At 35.3% G+C, this 24,080-nt stretch overlaps 1 protein-coding gene across 2 annotated transcripts in view; it reads left to right on the top strand.

Annotated features, from left to right (window-relative positions):
- LOC124362389 (tetraspanin-18-like) overlaps nt 1-24,080 on the top strand; it is a 122,509-nt gene that overhangs the window by 42,410 nt on the left and 56,019 nt on the right. For both annotated transcript variants that reach the window (XM_046816831.1, XM_046816830.1), the window contains exon 3: nt 5,369-5,473. In XM_046816831.1, the coding sequence (XP_046672787.1) occupies nt 5,369-5,473 (105 nt within the window). The remainder of the gene's footprint in view (nt 1-5,368; nt 5,474-24,080) is intronic.

Here is a 24,080-nt window from a genome sequence, read left to right as displayed (position 1 = left end):
AAAGTATTTCATCCAAAAAATAAAAGGTTATCGAGATATTTTTACTCTATTGTCAGGAAATTCCAATTTAGGAAAAAGTTTTGAAATGGTTTTGTTGTAGAGTACTATCCACACGATTTTTATTAGAATCGCAGTAGATTAGAAGTTGTACCTTTTTTCTCGATTTCCCACCTCGTCAGGGATTCAAACATTGACTTGTAAATTATCTTAAGTGCTGTGAAAGGGGGGGATGTGTCTAAAGCAATATAGTTTGCCAGAAATAGATTTTTATATTTCAATCTGAATAGTTTTTTATTCGTGCTATACTGTATTATGCTTCCCAAATATTTTGTTCGGTGACCAATTTTAAACTTGGATTCATTATTATTCCCTAGTTATCGAGTTGAATAAAAGGTAATTCGCTGAGTTCCTATTCCCTTCTCTAAAATTGAAACTGCTATTTCATATGTTCACGTTACTTTAATGGCATATGCAAATATAGTATGCACTATTTTACTAATATAATGTAATTAGGAACTGAAATTAAATTGAATAGAAATAATCAGTCTATTGATACAAAGGTTAAAACACAAACAGTGATATACTGTGCATTGGAATAGAAGAAAATTAACTGATTTCATTATTATTTCCTTTTGGCAATACATGGTTTTTCGTCAGATCTTGCTATCTATATAACATTTTCAAATTATTTTAAAAGTAATAAAGTTGGATTTGAATTAATTTTTTGTATGTTAACGTTTACTCTAATTAGATAATTTTTATCTTTGTAAATTATTATGTACATGAAATGCTGTAGTTATAATTGCTTGACACATATCTGTCAAAACGTAAATCTCCTTTATTACCAAATTGCCATATACTTACAAAAGCAATAACCTTTAAATAGTTGTTTGTATAATGTATCATAAAGTACATGTTAAGGTTTGTTAATTAATGTTATTCGGCTTTGTTAAGCATGTGATGGTAGAAATTGGCCAATTTAAGATGTGTGAGAGATACTGTAAAGGAATATGGGTGATTAATCTTTGAAGGATCCATTATTGGGGATTATCTTATCTTGTATTTCTATAGGGATGATGTAACAAAAAAGCTGTACAATATTGCTGATGTAAAACATTTTTCTTGGGCTTTTGTCGTGTACAGATGGCCTATTGTCCTGTTACAGTTGGTGCTGAATCGACCATCCAAAATATCGAATGAAGCAGGTTTTGTTCCGGTAACATTAATCAGAAAGCGAATGTTCGCTGTTCATTCCGCAATTTTCTTGGTTCAAGTCCAGCGATCCACTTCTAACGGCCTGCCAATCCAGTTTCGCCATTGTCACAGTAGGATGATCGCCCAACAATGCAGAACATGAAGTGAATCGCCAATTCGGTCTCGGGGGTCCGGAAATGGCGATGAAAGCAGTGTGAGCCTGGGCCGGTCAGAGAAAGTAATAGCCTTCTATGTCGACCCTACCCGGCCTTCAATCCGATAGTTGCCGCTGCTTTCTACTGACTGATTTAGTTATTGTTCGTGTCGGCTGCGGAGCCAACTTTCTTGCGGTCCGTGGCCTCATCTCTGCCGATGACAGACCGCAGAACATTGTTCAGCTGCGGTGTAATGGCTCAAGTCATTGAACAAACACTCACTGTTGCTGAAGACAGTATTGCTTTATACCGCAATGGTCATCTGTTATAATGGCTCACAAGATTGATTTTGTCCACTTTCGACAAAAGAGAGACGTCGGACTTGAATCTGAGATCAAATGTTGTCTGTGACTATAGCACTGTTTATCAGTACCATGGACCTTGATAACATCCTCACACAGAACAGTGACCCATTAGGGCGGGAAGAATAAGACTTCAAGGAGAATTGCATATCCTTAAAAAACATATCTTATAATATTTATCATATAATAAATGCCTTTCCATAATAAAGTACTTACGTTCTTATGGCAATGTAAAACATGTCTCAAAGAATATCACACAGCTATTAGGGCAACAAATATTTGAATGATTGCGGTAAGAATTTTGATCATGATTTCTTCGAACATGAAATTTTGATGCGCATACCTACTATAGTAGTTAACAACTTATTCATTCCTAAGACGTCTTGGGTTTAGTTATAATGAAAGTAATCAATATCCAATTATTGTCAATGCTAAGATACCAGTTTTAATAATTTCGAAATTTAGGTTTGTACTATACGTATCTTGCGTTGATAGCAATGAATACTCGAATATCAAAATTTATTAAATAAGACAGACGAAATGAGTTTTTTTTAACAGCATGGTTCAATAACAATTTGTGATTCCAAACATCAACTCATACCAATCAAATCAAACTAAATCAAAATTTTATTATTTAAAAACATGTACACGTATAAAAAATAATATCCAATAGTTGTTTTTGTATAATATTGAATCAATGAATATATTATACTGTATGTGTTCAAATTCCATTATCTAAAACATCAATTGTTTAAACAATCACACTAAAAAATGAGCCCTAAGTTACACATTACTTAATGGCCCAGATTTGGGAGTTCACGAAAGAAATAGCGTGGTTTACAATTACTAGTTTAAACTGATGTTAAAAGATGCCACACTTGAAGTGGTCTTCAATCTATGCGCCAGAGCATTGAATGTTTTGAGACCATTTTATGACATTAACTTTCGAAGATGGTCCTGTGCTGATGCGGAATGAGTGTATTACCTGTTAGCCAATATATTACATGAACTTTTGAAGATGGTGCTGTGCTGATGCGGAATGAGTGTATTACCTGTTAGCCAATATATGACATGAACTTTTGAAGATGGTGCTGTGCTGATGCGGAATGAGTGTATTACCTGTTAGCCAATATATGACATGAACTTTTGAAGATGGTGCTGTGGTGATGCGGAATGAGTGTATTACCTGTTATCCAATATATGACATGAACTTTTGAAGATGGTGCTGTGGTGATGCGGAATGAGTGTATTACCTGTTAGCCAATATATGACATGAACTTTTGAAGATGGTGCTGTGGTGATGCGGAATGAGTGTATTACCTGTTAGCCAATATATGACATGAACTTTTGAAGATGGTGCTGTGCTGATGCGGAATGAGTGTATTACCTGTTATCCAATATATGACATGAACTTTTGAAGATGGTGCTGTGGTGATGCGGAATGAGTGTATTACCTGTTAGCCTAAGACAAGTATCTCAATGATTATATAGAGGCACTTAGTTTTTTAGATGCATGATTAATATGTTTCGATCAATCCAAGTTAGAATCCATGTCCTAAAATACATACAGATGTGGATTCTTGGACAAGAATATATCAATCAAAATAGCCTCTCCACGCCTATTTATTTTGTTTGGAAATGGATTATTTTGGCTTTTAGGTGTTCATAAATATATAATTTCAAAATAACCATGAGCTGAAACTTCAAAGTTAAAAATTGGTCAGTTGCGAGGATGTTAGGTGATATCTCTGAGACGACAGCGTATTGAACTAAAGTGACTCTTGATTGATTTGTTCAGGCCGGTTACATACACGATATATAAAAGAGAACAAATTATTGACCCTCTAGATGCGCACATTGAAGAAAACGTGATAGAGTAACTATCTCTTGTTCCAAAATGTTGCTTCAGAAGTGAAAATGGGTGATATTTGATATCGTAAAAACTGTCTTAAAGGGTTGAAAGTGTAAAAATCGTAAGCCAAACCGTCAATTTGCAAAAATACAGTTGTGGCATGCCTCGGTTTCCTGATTGTACGATTCGCTATGATAATTGTGCACCCATTTCTCTCGCTTGTTACAATCTATTACTGCAGAAGTTCCTGGTCTCTCTGTTACCTCATTGGCACGGCAGCGGCGCGGCGACACACGCCCAGCCTCGGCAAATCATAGAGTGGCCGGTGGCGAGTGAAACTATCGCAGCCGCGACTCTGACATGTGTTTATGCAACAGTTCCTGGCCGTAATTGCGATTTCACCGACAGGAAGGAAGCAGTGGCGGCCAGAGGCTGATTAGGAGAGTGTAATGATGGCCCTGGATGATAACACTGGTCATCGTCTACGGCTGACCTAACAGCCCTGGCCGGTCAGGTGCTACTAACTAGTGCTAATTGTGGCTTGTGCTGCGCTCTGGCAGCGATTAAATGTCTTCTCAAGTCCCATTCGTTACCTCACTTGTAGTGATGATGATTGATGTAGGCAAAAACGGCGAGGTTTCTAAAGTAATTTTCTCCTGCATCAAGTCCAAGTGATGTTGCATTTTAACACTGTTTCAGCGAATACATTTTGGCAAAGTAAAAATGAGTAAATGAGTCAGACTATCCTGCCGTTACCAATATAAAACAATTTAATTCATTCAAGTTATCGAAAAAATTTCCAAATGTTCAAGGATAGTCCGACTGTCCTTTTTAAAGTGTTTAGTTCAACACATCGACGTTACTACTATAGCGGCTGTCCTAAGTCGGTACATGACTAGTGAAGTAGTTGCTGTCAGTGTTTTAAACCACAAAAATGTCTTCCCGTAAAGTCAGAAAAGGATAGGTTTTGTATGCGAATATCATCACAAATGCTGAAGCTAAACATATAAAACAATTTTGGTATGTTTCGGATTGCATAATTAGAACAATTATAGGGTAAAATATACCTTGTTGTACACTCCAGGTTTAATATCCTGCATGGGTTCCGATATAAAGACACCACCGTGTGCCTGAAATGTGCGCAACGGGTAGGTCTATCGGTTTTTGTTTCATTTGTATAGTTTTTGTACGACAAGGTATGTTTAGCCTTTAAATTATTCAGTCGGAAGATGCTTATTAATCTGAAGATTTCATAAATTATTAACTTGTCAATATGTACGGTATGATGACTCGTAATGGTTGTCATATCGTACTAACTTTATTTGAATTAATAAAAAAAATTGTAGCAATTATTGTGGCCATTCCTTATATTCGGTATGCTTTTGTCATCATGGTTTAAATCATAGGGACTTACCCTATTGCCGCCGGCTTAGTAAGACAAGAGACGGTTTCCAGTGCTGGTTGTGTAACAAACTCACTGAGGCCGTTTAGACATATATATCTATAAAGTGTACCAAACATGCATGTATTTCTAAATTAAAATGAGTCACACCATTAGGAATTCCGAAGATTAAACAGAAAACACAACAACCAAAACAATAATAATTCAGCCTCATTTAAAAAGTTTCTTACCCATCAGAGCCTATTTAAACTTAAAAAACTTGAAATATAATGTCAAAAACAAAATAGTTGAAGTATTAATTAAACTCTTAGTGTTTCATGATGGAATGAAGCCCAATATTATTCGGGACATTTTTAATGAACTGATATTTGCCGACAAGTCACATTTTTGTCTGATGTTGCAGTTGGCGGGCGGAGCGATCCTAACGGTGGGCGTGTGGCTCAACTTGGACAAGAAGTCTTTCATCGCGTTCACCAAGATAGTGGAGAGTGAATCTCAGATTCCAGAGGTAAGTCGGTCAGATTATTACAAAAGGCGTTTAGAAGTAACTAAATATTTCTGAGGTTTATACTGTTTTAGCTGTGCGTACCTCTAAATGTCATCTCTTGATATATTTCAAGATTGTGTTTGAAATATGCTCAATATATTATAGCTATATGTTAGGTAGGGAGCTCCGTATAAATCAAATTCAATATAATTCCTTACTATTCAATATAATATCCTAGATATTAGATTCTATCGATTGCAGGTTATTAATTATGCGTTTCTAAACTTTCTTCTAAGGCGTACCAAACACCTGTTCAGAAGGTACTATTCAGATATTACCTACATTTCTCACTGTAATTTTCCTTCGATCTTTATGTGTAATGTAAAATCGTTTTACACCTTAATCTAGAATGTTAAACAAGGTGAAAAATGAATACTACACTGATAGTGAATATATTACCCTTTGATGTAAAGTTTAAGGTTGAATTGCTTTAACAATAAACATCCACTCGTCATGGAAGAGAAGCATGGGGTGGAACCAGCCTTGTGGGAGATTTTTATCGACTTGCTACGTGCTCCTTTGAGTGGGTAATAGGCTCTTTGCTAGGGGATTTATCGGAAGTTCTGTCACAAGCTGCTGTTTAGTCTTTGAAGTCCTCTCATCTGGTAGTTGCAGGATTATATCAACAAATTCCCCGGCACGTGATTGTGAGGTTAGTGTCGAACTTTGAAGTAATAGATGTTTTGATTCTTTGGACAAAGGACATAAGTACCGGTGGCCAAATCTACCTCATTCATGGCCACAGGGGAACTGGACAATCGTTATTGGGGACTTGACGAATAAATCACGTGAAAGGGGATGAGTGCCCCCCTCCCTCCCCCTCAATCAACCCTTGACGCTATCTCCCCTGCGATTGTGTGGTGGCAGGTTTCTCCGCCACTTCCAACTGTATTAACACAGACATGGTTTCATTCTCATCTCGTACCCTTTAATTTATAAATTAATTTACAAAAACTCGTTTTTTCCAAAACTGAACTTCTCCATTACTCAAAATGAACCTTGAAATATTTTGTCTACTGGTGTATAACCTACTGGAAACGGATATGATAGTGTATTAGTACACAATTTTATATTATACTAGTCGTTACTTTGAAATCCCTGTTTTAAATGACAAACCAAGATCAAATGAGATTTGTAATGGCCAGTGGAATATATTCCAATATTCTTCCAATTTTGAATAATTTGTATATTAAATATATAAATTACCTTCCTACCCACGTTTTTGCCAAACAGGTATTTTTGATACATTTAAAGTAAGTAAAATATTTACATCTTGTACCTGGCAACCTGTTATGCAAACACGCTGGAGCACTTATACTTATACGCGTATCCAGCCTCATCCCGCCCTCAGTCGTTGGAAGAACATAACGCAATCTCTTAGACGTGTATTATTTTACGACTAACTTAAATAAAACTACATTTCGTGTATGTCACTAACTTAAATAAATTTCTTTAATTATTAAACATATGCACTATTTAAATCACACCCGATCGTAAGATCAATAAGAAATCCCCAGCAGTACTAATTGCTGTAGTTCAAGTAGTTAGTAGTTAGTTCAGTAATAGGGGGCATGTGACTCTGAAATGTATCACAAAGCACTTGGAAATTTAGACACGTAAATTATAATATTCAGTCAGAACTCATTTTATTATTTATAATAAAAGCAAAAATTGCAACAAAATCAAAATTATTATCAATGTAATGTTAAGTTCAATCTGCTTCAGACAAAGCCCTTTTTATTAGAATCACAGGAACCAAACTTTGGAGATTTTTGAAGGTCATAGTCATTCATAAATCGTCATGCAAATGTGTTACTTCTCGCTGTGTAGTTAGGTTATCTACTAATGAAATCTAATAATTATTACGTAGGGACAGAGATTGTCCTTTGTCGTCCTCTTTTGGAAACACTTTCCTAATTCGGCATAAATTGTCGATTACACGTTTATAATATTAGGGAAGTTAAAAAAATTCATACAAGTTTTTTAAAATTTTATTAATGAAGTAAATAGTAGTGCAAATATACAACGCTCTGTCTTAAAAAAGCTTTAAAGTTACGAATGTTCAAATGTAAACTAACAAGATGGTAAACAAAGCAGGGTGACATAAAGTTTGTTATTGACTATAAGGTTTGAAAGGATGACAGGATTTTGGACATTTGCCATCGTTATAGGTTATAAAAGGGATAACACAACGTTTCGGATTGGAATCTATCCTCTTCGTCAGGTGGGGGAGGTATTAATACATGCAAATATGATCCTGTTCGTTATTTTCGTACGTATTAATACCTCACCCACCTGACGAAGAGGATAGATTTCAATCCTCGAAACGTTGTGTTATACCTTTTATAACCTATAACGATGGAAAATGTCCGAAATACTGTTATTCTTTCACGATGGCATATACGGCAGAAAAGAGTTTTACTTTAATATAACGTATTTTTATCAATTTTTGTACCCGCTTTCCAAACACCCTGTACCTCTAGTGTACTCAAGATGGCATTCCGAACAAAGAATTGGCCTAAATCTCTGTCCATTCACTGAAATAAGATATAATGAGATTGAGAGACCCCCTAGTATCAAATCTTGGATACATCACTGTGCACATGCGCAGCAAAACACTAATAAATGCAGCAATGCGCAGTTTCTAACATCTGTACAGCATACATACCAGCACGTGCACAAACCTGCAACTTCAAAGATGTTGCAGATAATCTTAGCCATCATTGTCATCAGTGCACTATACCCCTGCCATAAAGTGTAGCTTCTGGGGTTGAGCCGACTTCGACTATATTAGTATTGTAAGTTATTAAAAATTAGGCTTTTTTACGTAAAAATAAAATTGTAATAATAAAAATAATAAAATAAACCTCTTTTAGCAGTAGGATTTAGGAAAAGACTATGTTATGACTCAATTTCTGAAACGTTTCTATGCAAAATATATGCAGTGTTCTAATAATATACAACTAATACACGCCGTTGTTTATCTATTACAACTGAATTACTGTTAACTCTTTATTAAGGTCAGGTTATGTTTTAAATCTAAATCATAATTTCATTGATTCAGTGTTTCGTCCGGTTTTAAAATTTATCCAGAACCTTGGTCTCTGCTTCGTGTCTCCACTTTTTTTTTTTTCTTAAAATACCACAAATTTCAATACAAATACATCCTTCTCCAAAATATATGGTAAAGACATATGCAGTCATCATGCTCTACAGAATAATTAAATATCCAAAAAGAGAAATATTCGTATAAAAGCGTGTTATAAAGTACTTAGTTTAGCGTCTGTATATATATATCTCCGTAAACATATTTTATATTTAAGAAACCAACTAAAGTGCAAATTTCGTATATAAAGGGATTTATTTTGCTTAGTTCAAATTATAGAAAAAACTATCAAGTTTAAATCATTGTCTCTAAAAACGGACAACCATACTAATACAACGAACAGTTTGATACTAAAGTTCATGAAAGCCGACTTATCAATATATAATCGTCAAGATATATAAAACATAACTCATTAAAATACAAAACGCTACAAAACGCGTAGTTCCTCACCTATTAAGTTCAAATAATAAATAACTGATAAATCAATGTACAGCTTTTGTTGAACCACATGTAAGGAAATTTAAATAATTTTTTAAGTAATTTATCATACGATTTTTAACCGATTAGGTATTAAATATTTTACATTTTTAGAGGCTACATCTTTTATCTGTAGAGAGTACATTGTATGTTGTTACATCGGGTTTCATGAAATTTGGAAATTAATTTCCCATATTTTAAATTAGATTTGTGATTCTCCATTCTTGTTGGTGAAGAGTATTTGACCGGTCTGTGGTCGTGTCATGCAGGAACTTGCTTTCTGGATGAGTGCGCGCGCTTCTTTAGCATGGACAAGATTCGTAATCAATATACAGAAAGACCAAATATAACCTTATAATGTTCTGATAACCTACAACTTGAAGGAGCCTACAACGAATGTATCAAGGACTAACTGTACATATATTCTTTGTTGTTATTTTCCTGTTGGCCATTGACCCAGTTAGTCATAGCGCTTCATGATTCAGGCGAGTTAACGGTTGTATGACCACATAACCACGAACAAAACGAGTGTCGAGTAAGCCTGAAAAACCATTCATTGTGCCGCTCTAGTAATAAGAAGCACAGATGACTTGCAGTTTTCGCTCTTTGGCAGTGGCATGCGCTCGAGCATCCAGAAGGCCCTGGAGACCATTATCGTGAACTGCTGCAGAGAAGCCACAACCGCTCCTGTGTTCTCGTCTCGTGAAGCGTGCGGTCCGGTGCGGTCACTGCCGGAGAACCACGAACCGCGCCCGTCTGCCTTATCTAATACCGCGCTCGACAAAGTGTTCCAACAACGGATGCGGTTACTTAGAAAAAAAATCACGTCCATTTGGAATACAGAGAGAGAAACGGTTGTTGGTGGCTCTTTTTTTGGAATAACACAACCTGAACTGTTGTTAAGGCTAAAATAAACCGATATGACGGAGTATTCAAGGGGCCAACAGTACGTAACGAAAAAGCTATCCACAGACGGCGAAACAGTTCGGACTGCCCTTTTATCGTTCGACCGCAAAATCAATAGTTCTTTCTTAGACAAAGACAAGGATGTAGCCAGCAATTGAGTCCAAAGAGTCCGGACACCCCAGATGTTTTGTTTTTCAATTGTTATTAGTAATTTATATTTAAAAAAATGATGTTATTATTTAAACAAGTCAATATTACTAACAAGTGGTGCTGAAAGATTGTTCTCAACAAAGAAATGGGTCAAGAACTTTTTAAGAAACAAAATGGGGCCTTACTCTCTGTCCACTACAGGAAAATATCATTTGTCTAGATCCCACTCCCCAATTGTTTTTTCTGGCTACGTTCTTGAACAAAGAGAAATGTACCAAGTAAATGTCCAAGACCTTTCTAATAATAGTTATCACATAGACAGTCAGACGCAATGCCCTTTCGCCTTTTGACCCCCAAAATCAATCTAACATATGTATCAAGAGTTAGAAAGGTGATTATTTGACCCCTAACTCAATATAGGCTTTTATTATACCAAAAGGGATATATGTACTAAGATTAAAGTTTCTAGGACCTTTCTATAAGAGTTATTGCAAGGACAGGTAGACGGGCGGACAACACACACCATTCTATGGAACTGATGGGTTAATAATTGTATACTTATGGATTTTTATGGCGTGAATTACCTTTAAAATGATTATAGAGTCGAGAAGAAAGAGAAAAAAAGAAAATTGGAATTGTAATACATTAGGCATATTTTAAGTTTTTTTCTTTTTTTTACAACTGGTTTTTGCACGTTCCGCAAGTTTAGATAGTATAACTGAGTTTTCACCACGAACTAAAGAATAATGCCTCACGAGTTTGGTATTAACTCTAGATTTGGGTTAGATGCCTCCGATGTAAATGGTGAGAATTGTGAGGCTAACGGTACTAGAAATTAGTGGTTTTGGTTATTGTTGACAAGCTGTAGAATTTGTGGCTATGGTTAAGAATAACGGAGAACCATCATGAAAACATAACTGTACTAAATATGACCATCTCGAACCGCTGATTCCTAATAATTTTAGGTTTTAAGTTTTGGATACTTAAGGCAACCTATATTTGAACGAGATAGCTGTGTGAATTTTCTGGCATACATGACTACCAGAGCTGCTGGGACTTTTCGAACGGATAGGATCTACGAACCCAACATATAGGAATGGCGTTAATTTAGAGTGTTCTTTTCTCACCTGTTATTATTCCCTTTTCCCATTTTCCAATTCTCCGTTTATTTGGATAAAAATACAAAATCAATAAATCGATCTTTTGTTGGAAATTAATGGAATGACAACTTTAAGATGCCAACTCAGTAAAAATACCGCCCACTAGACACAACACAATAGTTTGATTAAAAAACGAACAAACAATAATTGTGAGCGAGGTTTGCTCCTTAAAGACGTCGCGGTGCGTTGATTTGAAGGAGGTGGACAAATAGTATGAACTCAACAAGCCATTTTAAAGCTGATTTGTAACAGCTTTTGAATTATTCGGTCGAAAATTATGAAACATGGTCGAAATAAGTAATCATAATAAGTTTCACTGTGTTCACCAGTGAAGCATAAGGTGTGTCTCCTTCATTAATTTGTAAACAAATACAGTACTAAAATAGATCGATCATGGGACTCATTAATTTTCGATTATACGGTAGGAAAACTATTAAGTAAGTTCACCTAAAACTATTCTTAGCGCAAGAAGAAAGACAAACGGTCGAGGGTTTTTGTCGGCGTTTCCTTTTTTAATAGCCGTTGACCATCTGGCCCTCGCCACAACCTCTATAATTATACGTCTTGCCTAATCTATTGGCCATTGGTATCAGCTAATACAAGAGTCGGAAGAAAATTCTGAAACCCACAATTTTATTGTTCTTTCTCTCCAGAGATTTTTAAGAAAGACATCTTGGGCCAATCAATTCTTGTTTGTTGATGCCAGAACGCAATTTCATACAGTGCTAAAAATTAATAGGTCAATTTTGTTGGGGAATTCTCTACTCATTGTGTTCAGTTGTTCTTTTACTAAGGCAATGTTATTCTAATTCAGTTTTTATCGACTTTAAAAGGATGAATATGAGTTTCGTTCTCTTTTAACTCAAAAATGAATTAGTATTTGCCTCTATTCAATTCTTGACATTTCTAAAGATGTTTTAAAACAAGTTTGTAATGGATTGAAAGTATATATTTAGCGTATAGCTTTACCAATTCAGTGCATTAGTGTAAAATCTGATTTTTAACTATAATGACGAGTTTAATTCTTTCAAAGTATTCTTCTTAATTTAGCAATGTTGCTCAAACACCGTATCTAATAATACATTAGAATCAAAATCTATATAATAATGTTCATATTTGTTATGTGACACATTGTAAATCTCATGCAATTGTAGCAGATATAAAATATTGCAATTTTTGGAATGGTAACCCTGCGTAAAACTGTTAACGGAATAACTATAGAAATATAGAGTATCGTAGCCTATTTAAAACAATATTTCATGGAGTTTGCAGCCGAGTGAAACTGTTTATCCGATAATTCTGTCAGTAAGTCAAAGAAGTAAATAAATACTAACAATTTATTGATTGTTGTTCCTTACAACTTTTTACGCAAACCCGAAATTCATTTAAATTTTGAAATAATAACAGATAAACAGTTTTACACGTAGGTGTTTAGAAGTGTATAACAATTCTTATACAATTTAATATAGTTCAGATCACAATGATTAAATCAGTTGCCATTTTTAATTCAATCTTTGTGTTCTTCCATTTTATCAAGGTTTTAGAAAAAAGTGTCATTCATGTGGGTTTTCTAATTAACGTTTTTGAGATGCACGCAAAGTGAGGATCTTAGGATCAAAAATTATAAAATTAGTAACTTTTTAAATTTATAAAAAGATTTACTTTCTTTAATAATATTTCACTAAAAAACGGAAAATCTTTAAGTACATTTAACATAACATACATAAAATTTAAGTACATTTTTACTTTTGTAAGTCAAAATCTTTTTGATAAACATGTTTTTCACTAAAATTATAATTTCACATACGTATCGTAAAAAAATCGTAGTCTACCGTATTCTTAAGCTGTTTTTACTTGGACCTGGCTAAAAAATTGCAACTATAATACATTAAATACTCGTGGAACGATAAATTAAATAGTATACCTCCGATAAGTTATTTTAGAATTCTGATATTGAAAAATGACGGTTATTAAAAAAACAATTCTATTAACGTAATGAAATGTAGCCTTACTTTTTAACCACGTATTTTGTTTGTATTTTATGACTTTAGTTTCGTCCATATGTGTTCCGATAAAACCCACAAAAACGTTTGATAGTAGTATATACGAGTAGTTGCATATTATCAGGCTCTAGCTCTAGAAATGGTAACAGTTTCGCAAGCAGTAGCTGAGATAGCGGTGCTGAGCGGCGCGGCGGCGAGTATCAGGGTGATGGGCCATAGCATAGAGTAACCAGAGTTTGGCAACTCGGGTGTACGGTTGGAGTAGGAAGCGTGACGCAAGCTTATAGTGTGCCAACCGTCACCTCCACACTGCACCAACCTTTGTTATTTCACACGGTCCTGAGTTGTTGATCAACTGTACGCCGCGGCCGGGCCGCGTTCGTGTACAATTTTAATTTAAAACTGTGGTTTCCACGTTCTATACTATGTGCGCGTAGAGAAATGTTTTGGAACGCGTGTATGACGTTGATGTAGTGCGATTTAAGTCAGCAATACAAGTAATACTATGAGCAAGGTAGGAGTACGCCACGCCACGTGTCGCGTAACCAGGCGCGCACCCACGGGGTGGGCTAAAGGGACTGTAGCCCTCCCCACCCTCAAGAAAAACTCATACTCATACGTTTTACTCATACTGAATACTGAGCACAGAAGTGCGCTCATTTTCCACTCTTCGGTGAATCAAGACATAACCTGAGAAACACGATGTCAGAGAGAGGCTAAATGGCATAGCCAATCTCAATATCCACAAGGAAATTCCAGACAGTGTATTATCCATTCTGAGGAAGACCCAAAGAAAACTCAATTTTGTTTTGTAAGACAGCTGATGTAAAAAGATTTTGTCTAAACAAAACCTAAAATCTATTTAGTCTGCTGGGTTTTATAATTCATTCCTATAGTCCCTACCCAAATATGCATTCAAAGAGCTAAAGTAAAGTTAAAGTAATGCCTTAAAATACCGGGTTTTCTACGGAATTTTTAAAAAGTTTTCCGTGGTCAGCCCCCCACATAATTATTTTCTGAGTGCGCCACTGCGCGTAACAGACTGTGTTCGTCGAGATTGAATGCGAAATTTAAAGACAATGGCTCATTTCATTCTTGAAATGTCCGGCGGACAGGTAATCATGCAGAGGAGAAACTTTTACATCTCCCCGGCAAGAGAGGAACTGTTCCAGCCTGTTGAGTGATAGGCTTTACCGATGCTCAGTCATACCCATGCATGAACATGCATCATCGTAGAACTCATGCTTGTCTATGTAGAACTGAAGTTCTTGCAAATAAGTCCACAGATGAAATCTTTATTTATTTTACGGATATGTAAAAGTCCAATAATTAACAGCGTTAGAGATGAAAGCTCGAAGGGTTGGAACAATTTCATTTCCGCTTGCCAGCCTGTCTGTCTGTCTGTTTGTCTGTATGTCTGTTCGCACGATACCTCGAGAGCGAACTGACCTATAGACTTGCAATTTTGCATGACGCTTCATTTCTGTACAAGGCAACATCGAGTTCTATAATGGTGCATGTCACTCCATGGAACTTGGCGGAACGTTAGCGAACATTTTGTATTGGTCTTATGGGTAACCGTGATTGAAATGATATAAAGAAATGTATATGAATATGAATACACTCATCATGAACTTTTAACATATCGCATAGTAGCACGCGTAGCTTAATAAATTAGCTATACTCTTGAAATTGTGCATTCAATTCAAGTATATTTTCCAAGACATACTCATAACTTGGAAGATATTATTATGTTAATATTTCTCCGAAGATGTATGTTCATGGTATTAAAGTTTAGAACGCACAAGATTAATTATGAAATTGTTTTAAGGAATTAAACTGTTATCAGTCAATTTAAAAATTGCTATTTTGACTATGCTTTGAAATTGTTCGCACTACTATTGACTTTGTTTTCAACGAAACAGTTGTAAATGTAATAGAAATGCATCCAGTTGGACCCGATACTGGAGTAGTACTTGAGGTCGTGCATGCTGGAGCATAATCAGGTAATTAGGCTGGCAGGTGTTTCTTTTTTACAACTCTTTCATGGAAAAGCATTTAGATTTCAAAACTTGTTGATTGATAGCTGATAGATGAAATAGAGCAGTTAATATAAAACATGATTTAAAAGTTAAGTTGTATTCTGTTTAATTTCTTTTTTGAAATGTTTCAACAGTTAATTTTTCATGGTAATTCTAATATCCCGCCCCGGAATTGTAGTTTTTAATCGTTTATAATTAATGTTTACGACTTCTGTTTGTGCTTTCACTAAAAATTCATGATTTATGAATGATTTGTTTATTTCATAGCATTATCATTTTTAGACGATTATCTCAAAAATATAACCCTATCCAACTTAAATTATTTTATAAAAGTCTAAGAAAGAGGTTTTTTAACTTCTTAGCTCGTTACTAACATTACCATCAGACCCGGGCGATAATTACGCAGTCACTAACTATGCGTGGGTTTCGGGTGTTGACAATCAGCTGTTTGTCAGCAGCTTGGACGTCTCACTTGTTGACGTCTCGCTTGTTGACATAACAGGTGATTATGCTTTCCAGGAGTCGCAACTGCGCATGCGCGCCGGTCTCAAGGACGTCTTATTTGGCATAACTAGTTTTTTTAAACTAATTTATCACGGTGACATTTGTAATTTTTAGGCTAATATAAATTAGTTTAAACCGATTTCAATTGAAAACGCTTAGAATGAGGAAAATGTTTTTCAGTTTGGAATACGCAGTAAACGAACGTTCTTGAAGTACTGCAAAATTAAATGAATAATTGTTGGGTGAGATCATGAATACCTGTGGTAGAGAGGTCTTAAACCTTATTTGGGTGTCCCGTAACTTTCTGGACAAAGGTATATAACATTATTGCTTACTTCATGAAAAACGCATTTCACCATATGAGCATGGGTTTCCGGTGCTTAGTTTCCCACCTGTCTGCCTGTATATATTTTCTTAGAAAACAGTAATATCTTGAAAACTAATAAATTACATCCTACCAAATTTGGGTCGAATGTTTATGGCAACAAGACCAGTTACTACAAACAACATTATGATATTATTTTTACTTTGAAAATGGTGACCCACTTGAATGCCTTAACAAATTTAATTATTTTAAAGTACAATAATCTTCCTAAACAATTACTGGATTGGCATTTTTTGTGGATTTTATCACAAATCGACACAAAAATTATTTTAATTGAATAATAAATAACCGATATAGTGCAGATTTACTGTTATAAGACACGGTCCACATTGAGGTTCTCAGCAAATACAATACAAAAATTGAATAAATGGCAGGATTATAATAGAACTTAGACTGATACCCTATTTTAGCATGGTAATTCACTTAGGATGGTTGGACAAACGAAAACCTGTCAAAACAACAAAACAATAATGGTGTTTTTGATTAAATGTTATAATATAGTGATTTTGCTGATGTGTATTATAATTTACGATGGATAGACAAAAGCATTATCCGTTCCCATTAAGCGCTTGTAGCTGTGGCAATGCATTATATTTAATCTGCTAAAGATTAAGAATCATAGCTCTAGCATAGAGAAATCTGTCGTTGTTTCCTTAGCAAATGGTGTAAAAAACTAAGAAAGTGTTTTTCCTCGGACGATCAAATGGACATGAAGGTATCGAGCATGAGCAAAACACACGATATTGTAAGGTGGTACATTACAACTTTCAAAGGCTATTTTCCGATTTGAGAACCAACAATCATAGGTGAGAAGTCAGTAATAATGTTGTTTTAACGTTCCAATAATGAAGTGCAATAAATCAATAATTAACCGTATGGTTCGCGAGGATTAAAGAGAATAAAAAGGCTGCGAAATAGATGACTTATACTGAAGGCACATTTAAGAGACGAAAACAAAGAATACGGGTTCAAAGTTCAGAGAGAATGTTGCAAGTACAACTTGAGAGTACTAGAGGCTCGGGTCGAACACAGCTCAGCTCAGCGTAGTCGTCTCCATGCCGACAACTGACCACTCAATGCCAGTCGCTGTAACAAAAAGCTGCCCGCATCCCTCGGTAAATACAGGTTAGGTTAGAATAGGCAGGGTCGGCATGGCGTAATTGGGCCAGGCTGTCGTCAGATTGAACCATTGTGATGTGGATCCTGCAGCCGTGGAGAGGCCGGTTATCTATAGCGTGCATGTGTTTTTTCTACGCACATGATACAACAATACTTAATCTATTAATGATTACAAAATATACACTATAACAATAGTAAACGTTATACCTTGACATACTCTACAGATGAGCTAACTTGTTAACAGCTATTGAGTGTATTGAGACAAAATCATCAATACAACAAACTCTTAAAATTTCCAATAAAAATTTAATACTTTATTATTATCTTTTTAAATAAAAGTAAATAATACGTGTCTGTTATAATGGGTCACTGGCCTTTGCGAGGATCTTATGAAACAGAATAAGGAGAATAGCCGATATAGTACAAGGTCGATGGTACTAACAAATGTGCATCGGTCACAGGCAGGATTTGAACCTGTTCTGGTTCTAACTCAGATCCGACGTTCGAAGGTTCTGGTGGGACTGTGGGGGTGACGGGCGGTTGTGCTTGCGTTGTGTATGAGATCAGACTGTGTGTTGGAACAATTGAATGTGTTATTGTTTTTTTTTCTCTTTTACGTTGTTAGCTGTTTTCTTTATCTTTAATTAAGAATTATATTATTTCTGAGTTATTTTCTTTAAATTGAGCAATTTTGTTTACATTTTATTATATAGTTAATAATGTTAAAAATTTACATGAGTTTGTATTCAAGTATTGTTAATTTACTATTATATGACAAGAGGTTGAGTGGTAGGTATGGCATGACAGCCCTAACTCCGCCTCTTCAATAAAAATGCGTTTTTCATTTAATTTTAATTTTAAGTCCGACGTTTTAGACTACTCAGCAATCGAGTCTCTGTGCAAGATCCTCGCACAGGCCAGAGGTTCATGAGGATGGGCAGAGTACAGCTAAAAAGAGGATCGGCTTCTACTAAAAAAATTAAAATACGATTAATATATGCGGCTGTGGTAAGGTATAGTGTATCTCTTTCAGCTTCTTTCATTTCATGGAGATTAGTTAAGAATTTCTTTATGTGTGTATATATATATACATATATATATATATATATATATATATATATATATATATATATATATATATATATATATATATATATATATATATATATTGTACGGCAGAACTCTACAATACCAATAATTTGCTGATTGATTCAAATTCTGGATCATCCATAATGGGCACATAGAATAAGAAATGAGTTAAATCAATCCATAGAAGTTACTACACTAGGTGTGGTAATAGCACTATCTCGATTGAGAAACGAAACTGCAGTAGAATGAATTTTTTGGACCAGTAAGCCAAAGCTAAAAGCAGTGTTTCACTCGGAATACCATTTTTGTAATGTCGTAAACAATTCTAGGGTGTTAAAAATGCATCGCACATTAACAAAATAATTACTTTACATCCGGCAGAAAAAAAGGAGAACAAAATGATATTTAGAAAGTCTGGTAGATGAAAGCTGGTGACAATGCTCATGAAAGCAGGTGCACTGTGGTGCTAGAGCCGCAGAAACAAGAAGCCCATTTGCGCGGATAGGATATTGTAGACTTCTCCAGGACGTCTTCCTGAACTTTCCCTCTTCAGGCTAGTCTCATCTTCCGAGAATTTCCACAGCAAGACACCAACCCAAGACCACAGCTTAAGTCAATGACAGTCCAATTGGGATACAATAGCGACAAGAGGGTTATGCCAGGAAATACATCAGTCCCATTAAGGGTGTTAATAAAAGCGTTACTTTACTGAGAAGGATTTAACCCACTGCGGGAAAAGAATAAATAAGATTCAGGTGTATTAAATTAGTAAACTTAGTTGGCCCAGGGTATGTTAAAGTGTAGTGCTGCACTAAAAAAGATACGTTCTAACTTTGACTCTGAAGAATAAATAACTTGGCAAAAGTGCAGGTGTATGTGATATCTTACTTTAGAAGCTAAAGTTAGAACGTCTATAGTGTAATAGGTGGAGTGGTATGACACATTCTCGTAGTGTTTCCAAGTAGTGCGTTTCCCTAAGATTACGTTCTAACGCCTCTAGTACAGAGGAGGTAACGACACATACCTGCGTGTTGCTAAAATACATTTTTCAAAAGCTCGTATCTAGCGTAGGGAAGGGCTCGTCTCTAATGAGATGAGTTATAACCGACTTGGAGAACACACTACTTGGCAACACTGCACGTGTGTCATAACCTCCTTTGTGGACTAGAGACGTTGTAACTTACGTTTTGGAGAACGCACTACTTGGCAACACTGCATGCATCTGTTACACCCTCTCCTACACTAGAGACTTTCAAACTTTACTTATGAAGATTGCACTAATCGGTATCAATCCAGGAATATCATTCAGGCTTTTTCATTTTGACCCCTAAACCACTTCTTTTCCTGCACTGTTTATAACCCCTTTGTAAAATCCTGTAAGCGCCATTGTATCTGCTAAGTTACTATTATTTATGGTACTGTTCCTCCTTCCACGCAACAGTGACTACAGGTTAAAACGGTTATAGAATACACTCTATAGTATCTGAAGGAAGTGGCAGGTTTCCGGACCGTTGTCGCTTTAGAGACCGTAGGATGCGTGTCATCACAAATGTCGATGCGTGAAATGGCAATAATATTGCCACCGGAACAGGCCCCCTGGTGCTGGAAACGAAGACAGATTCGGTAGAATTGTACCGCTATGAGATATCAGCTCTTATTTTTGTTGCCTTTTACAACGCATCTATAATAGATGCAGTTAGATGGTGAAGGAATATGATGTCCCTAGCTTGTTGACCTTTGCTTGTGAAATTTTCCATCCATGATTGGTAACACTATGTTAAACATATCAAGTTACAGGTACCGAACTGTCAGAACTATTCTGACACGCTAAATAATTTACATTTTGATAACAGCTTACAAATCGGAAGTACCGTAACTGGTAGACAATTTGTTGTAATCAAATAAAAATTAAAGAGGCCAATAACTAAACAACTTGGGCCCAAGCCTTTTGGTAATTTCCCTCAACATCTCTGATTGCAATAACTCTAGTGTGATCGTAACCACTAGAAGTTAAATTACAAATTTGTCACTACAAAAAATATTGGGAGACAAATTAATAGAAAACTTTGAATAATATTCTTATATTATTCTTTATTGTATATGGAAATGGGAGAGCTTTATATATAACATATACTTATTATTTTTTATCTATGGTAGTCTGTCACATTCGGACTCTCTCACTATTCGTCCAAATTTGTATTAATTATATTTTAGTTTCTAGCCTCCCAGGATTTTGTCTTGAACTATATTTTCAGACTTTTAATTTAAAGTGTAACAGTCTTTTACGTAACGGTCTCATTATAATAATCATAACACAAGAGTGTTACAGCCAGTAAAGGTGGGGAATTTACGGTACATTGGGTAATAAGGCGAAACTAGTACGGCTACTAGTCGCCATCGTGTGTTACAACGGGAATATGAAGTTTGAGAACTGGTATCTACTTCCTCTTCAGGTGTGAAATACTTAAACATAATTTTGAGCATGCAAGGAAGTAAACGATTAACGATAAATACGTCTAAATTTACAACGAATGTGATACATCACTTTGGCACGCTCATTGATAGTCATGTGTGCTTTTGTGTTCTCATTACTGATTATAACTGGCTAATCATTCAGTCAGTATATGATGAATCAAACACGAAAATCTATAACAAAAAGTGTAGTTATTACAAAGGACAGGAATTGTGATTATCATTAGGCTTTTGTAATTATTGAAAAATACAGTTGTCATAGACAAAAATGGTTTGGAATAAAATTGAAACTGTTCCTTTTATCCTAGTATTAAATAGGAAACTAGTTGTATGGGACAAAACTAGAATGTTTTCTTTTAAATATCTGCGGGTGTCTGTTTGAGGAATAGCAGCGATAGACATGCTCTCTGACAAACCGCAAAGACAGCAGAAAGTGAGGCGTTACATTTATTCGTCTGTGACTGTCATGATGTGGCTGTGCTGCTTCATTACTTCGTGGTCTTTGTTTTACAACCTATTCATGGGAACGGTTCCAAAGACGAGCGAAAAGAAAGGACGAAAGTTGTTGTAGCTTCTTTATATTCTGCTTTTGTTTACGTCTTAATGATTTTAATTTTCACTGTTTATCTCATTCAATTTCTCGAGCAGTTCATTTTATTCTCGGGAGTTTTATTATTGTTGCAAATTCATTCAAAAGTTTTTCATTGTGATCTACTGATGTTGAACATGCATAAACTACGTATGTGGATCATAAACGCAGGTTGACCGATTTAACCTTCTGTACGCATGTTTATAACGTTTCTTAAACACTTTCGCATTAAAGCATCTATAAACATAATGTTTGAAATATATATGAGTATTCTATTTTAATTTTTATATTGTTAGAATGTGTTTAAAAACATCATAACTCGATATTTGGCTGAATTTGGAGTGTGTCAAGCAATTTGATTCTGGATAAGTCGGGTGATGTTCTAAATAGTAGATAGTAGTATATTATATAAATTATTAGAGCTTTCATTTGTAACTCATTTAGATAATTTACCCGATAATTAAAATGAAATTGTTTAGATTACAAACAAACACTGATAAGTCGCTATTTTGAAAAAGAGTCCACATAGAGCATTGTAATTGTGATAATTCTCCCCCTATAATAATAAGTTTAAAATTACGTATTATAAATTGGGGTTTACTTACGATAAGGGTCGGTTGTACTGACGTCAATCTTGATTTTAACTCCATAATAACAATTTTAACCTTATGCACTGATGGCTGATTTTAAGTATATAATTAATATGCATCAAACCTCTTTTCTGTTTCTCTATTTTCTTTAAATATACAGAAAAAACCTTATACCTTTCTTGCACTTAAGTGTACACTTTATACCAAACAATTACAGCGTTTAAATTCATAATAATTGTATCTTTTAAATGAGCATTTTCCGTAACGCTACGAAAAAATAAGGTTGTAAAAGTGCATGAGGTTTGAAATTGTTCTTATGGAGATAAACTCCAGCCCCCCTTTGAGTTACCAGTCGCTCTTTTGGGAGAAGGAAACATTTTTTCCACCCATAAAAACCCCGTTGTAGGCCATATGTGTATTGAACCAAATGTTTCTACATGCATGTATCTATTCAATTAGAGGAAGGGCAAGGCTTTTATGAATATCCAATATGTCGCTCGAGATTTATGGGTTCTGGGGCTACCGGAGCCCGAGCCTAAAGGGGAGGGAGCAAATAGAAGAGAATCGCATTTCGTTCGGCATCTTTTAATTTGACTAAATAATATATACATACATATAGAGTTAATAACACTCTTACACTTAGTAACAACCTGGATATGATTATCGGTTTATAACAAAGGCGGATCAGACACGACGTGTTCACATATGTAGTGTGATCCGTACTCATGCTGTTAATGGTCTGTCAGAACACACTTGGCTGTCAGAACATGGCTGTCGTTCGCAGTCCGCTGTACGTATCACACGCAATATAAAGCAGTTTACAACCGATGTTGATGGGTTACGTCATCCGAGCCGCTAATGGAACAATTAACTCGTGCGGCAGAATAAATGAATCACGTTTCATGGCCTCGTGCAAATCTAACTCGAAATCTCACAACTGGGACACTCACACATTTCTGAAAAATTACAGGGCCGTATTTGTTGACGAGGCGATGGAGCAGTGACCTGCCCCCCCCCCTCCCTTAGCCAAGTGGAAACCATAATTAGCGTATTAGTGCTGAGTGCTCAGAAATTTTAAAAATTCATTCATAAAGGAGGGAGGGGTTCAAACATCGTTTGTTGTGTGGTGGATCTGAATTTCTAATGCCTCTCCTGAAGGTCTGAACTCATTCAATCTATATTATTCAAACTGTCAGAATAGTACTCTTTAATGGTGTTAGATTGCTAGCAAAAATTTATGTTTTATATGTAATCCTATAGCTAATATTGATTTTTAATTGTAATCTGTAATTAATTTCCTTCAAAAATGTTGCCAAAATTCGCCATCTTCCCTACATTATCTGATCAAATTGCTTTCATCCGGTTTCTTTTGTGGCCCAAATTATAATGATGTACCACAGTTTAATGATTGGTATTAGTTTAATGATCGGTATTATCGTGTGAAACATCACCACAGTTTAATGGTCAATTTCTGGCAGGGTGACAAGTTTTAAGCATTTTCCGGCTGTGAAATGATTAGGACGTTGATTAGGGTCGCTGTGGATATGGTGTCAATGTACTTAGATATTCTTTCAATACATTCCAAACTCTACATTCATATTGATTTTACAGATTCTTAATTTGCAATTTTAAAATATCGTGACGACTCAGAAAAAAGATAGCGCAAAATTAAATAGTAAATATTATAAATGTTATAATGATAAAGAAAGTCGAAGTAGTTAACGTCAATATTAAAAACATAACCGGCTAAATCAAACATTTTTCTTATTAATCTCCATTATTATGTATTCCACTCAGAGTATTTTCATCAGGATTTTGTGTTATTATGTTACTACAAACTTTGACAAATTCAAATATAAATTATTAAAATAGGAAGTATTAATATTATGAATCAACCCACTGCGGTGCCATATACACCGTATCAGGTGTAGTATCAGGTAAATGTGAATGAAGATCGTGCGTGATTATAATGAGCG

The sequence above is a fragment of the Homalodisca vitripennis genome, chromosome 5, assembly GCF_021130785.1.
Source record: "Homalodisca vitripennis isolate AUS2020 chromosome 5, UT_GWSS_2.1, whole genome shotgun sequence".
In the NCBI taxonomy this organism is placed as follows: Eukaryota; Metazoa; Arthropoda; class Insecta; order Hemiptera; family Cicadellidae; genus Homalodisca; species Homalodisca vitripennis.
This window is presented reverse-complemented; position numbering and strand designations above follow the sequence as displayed.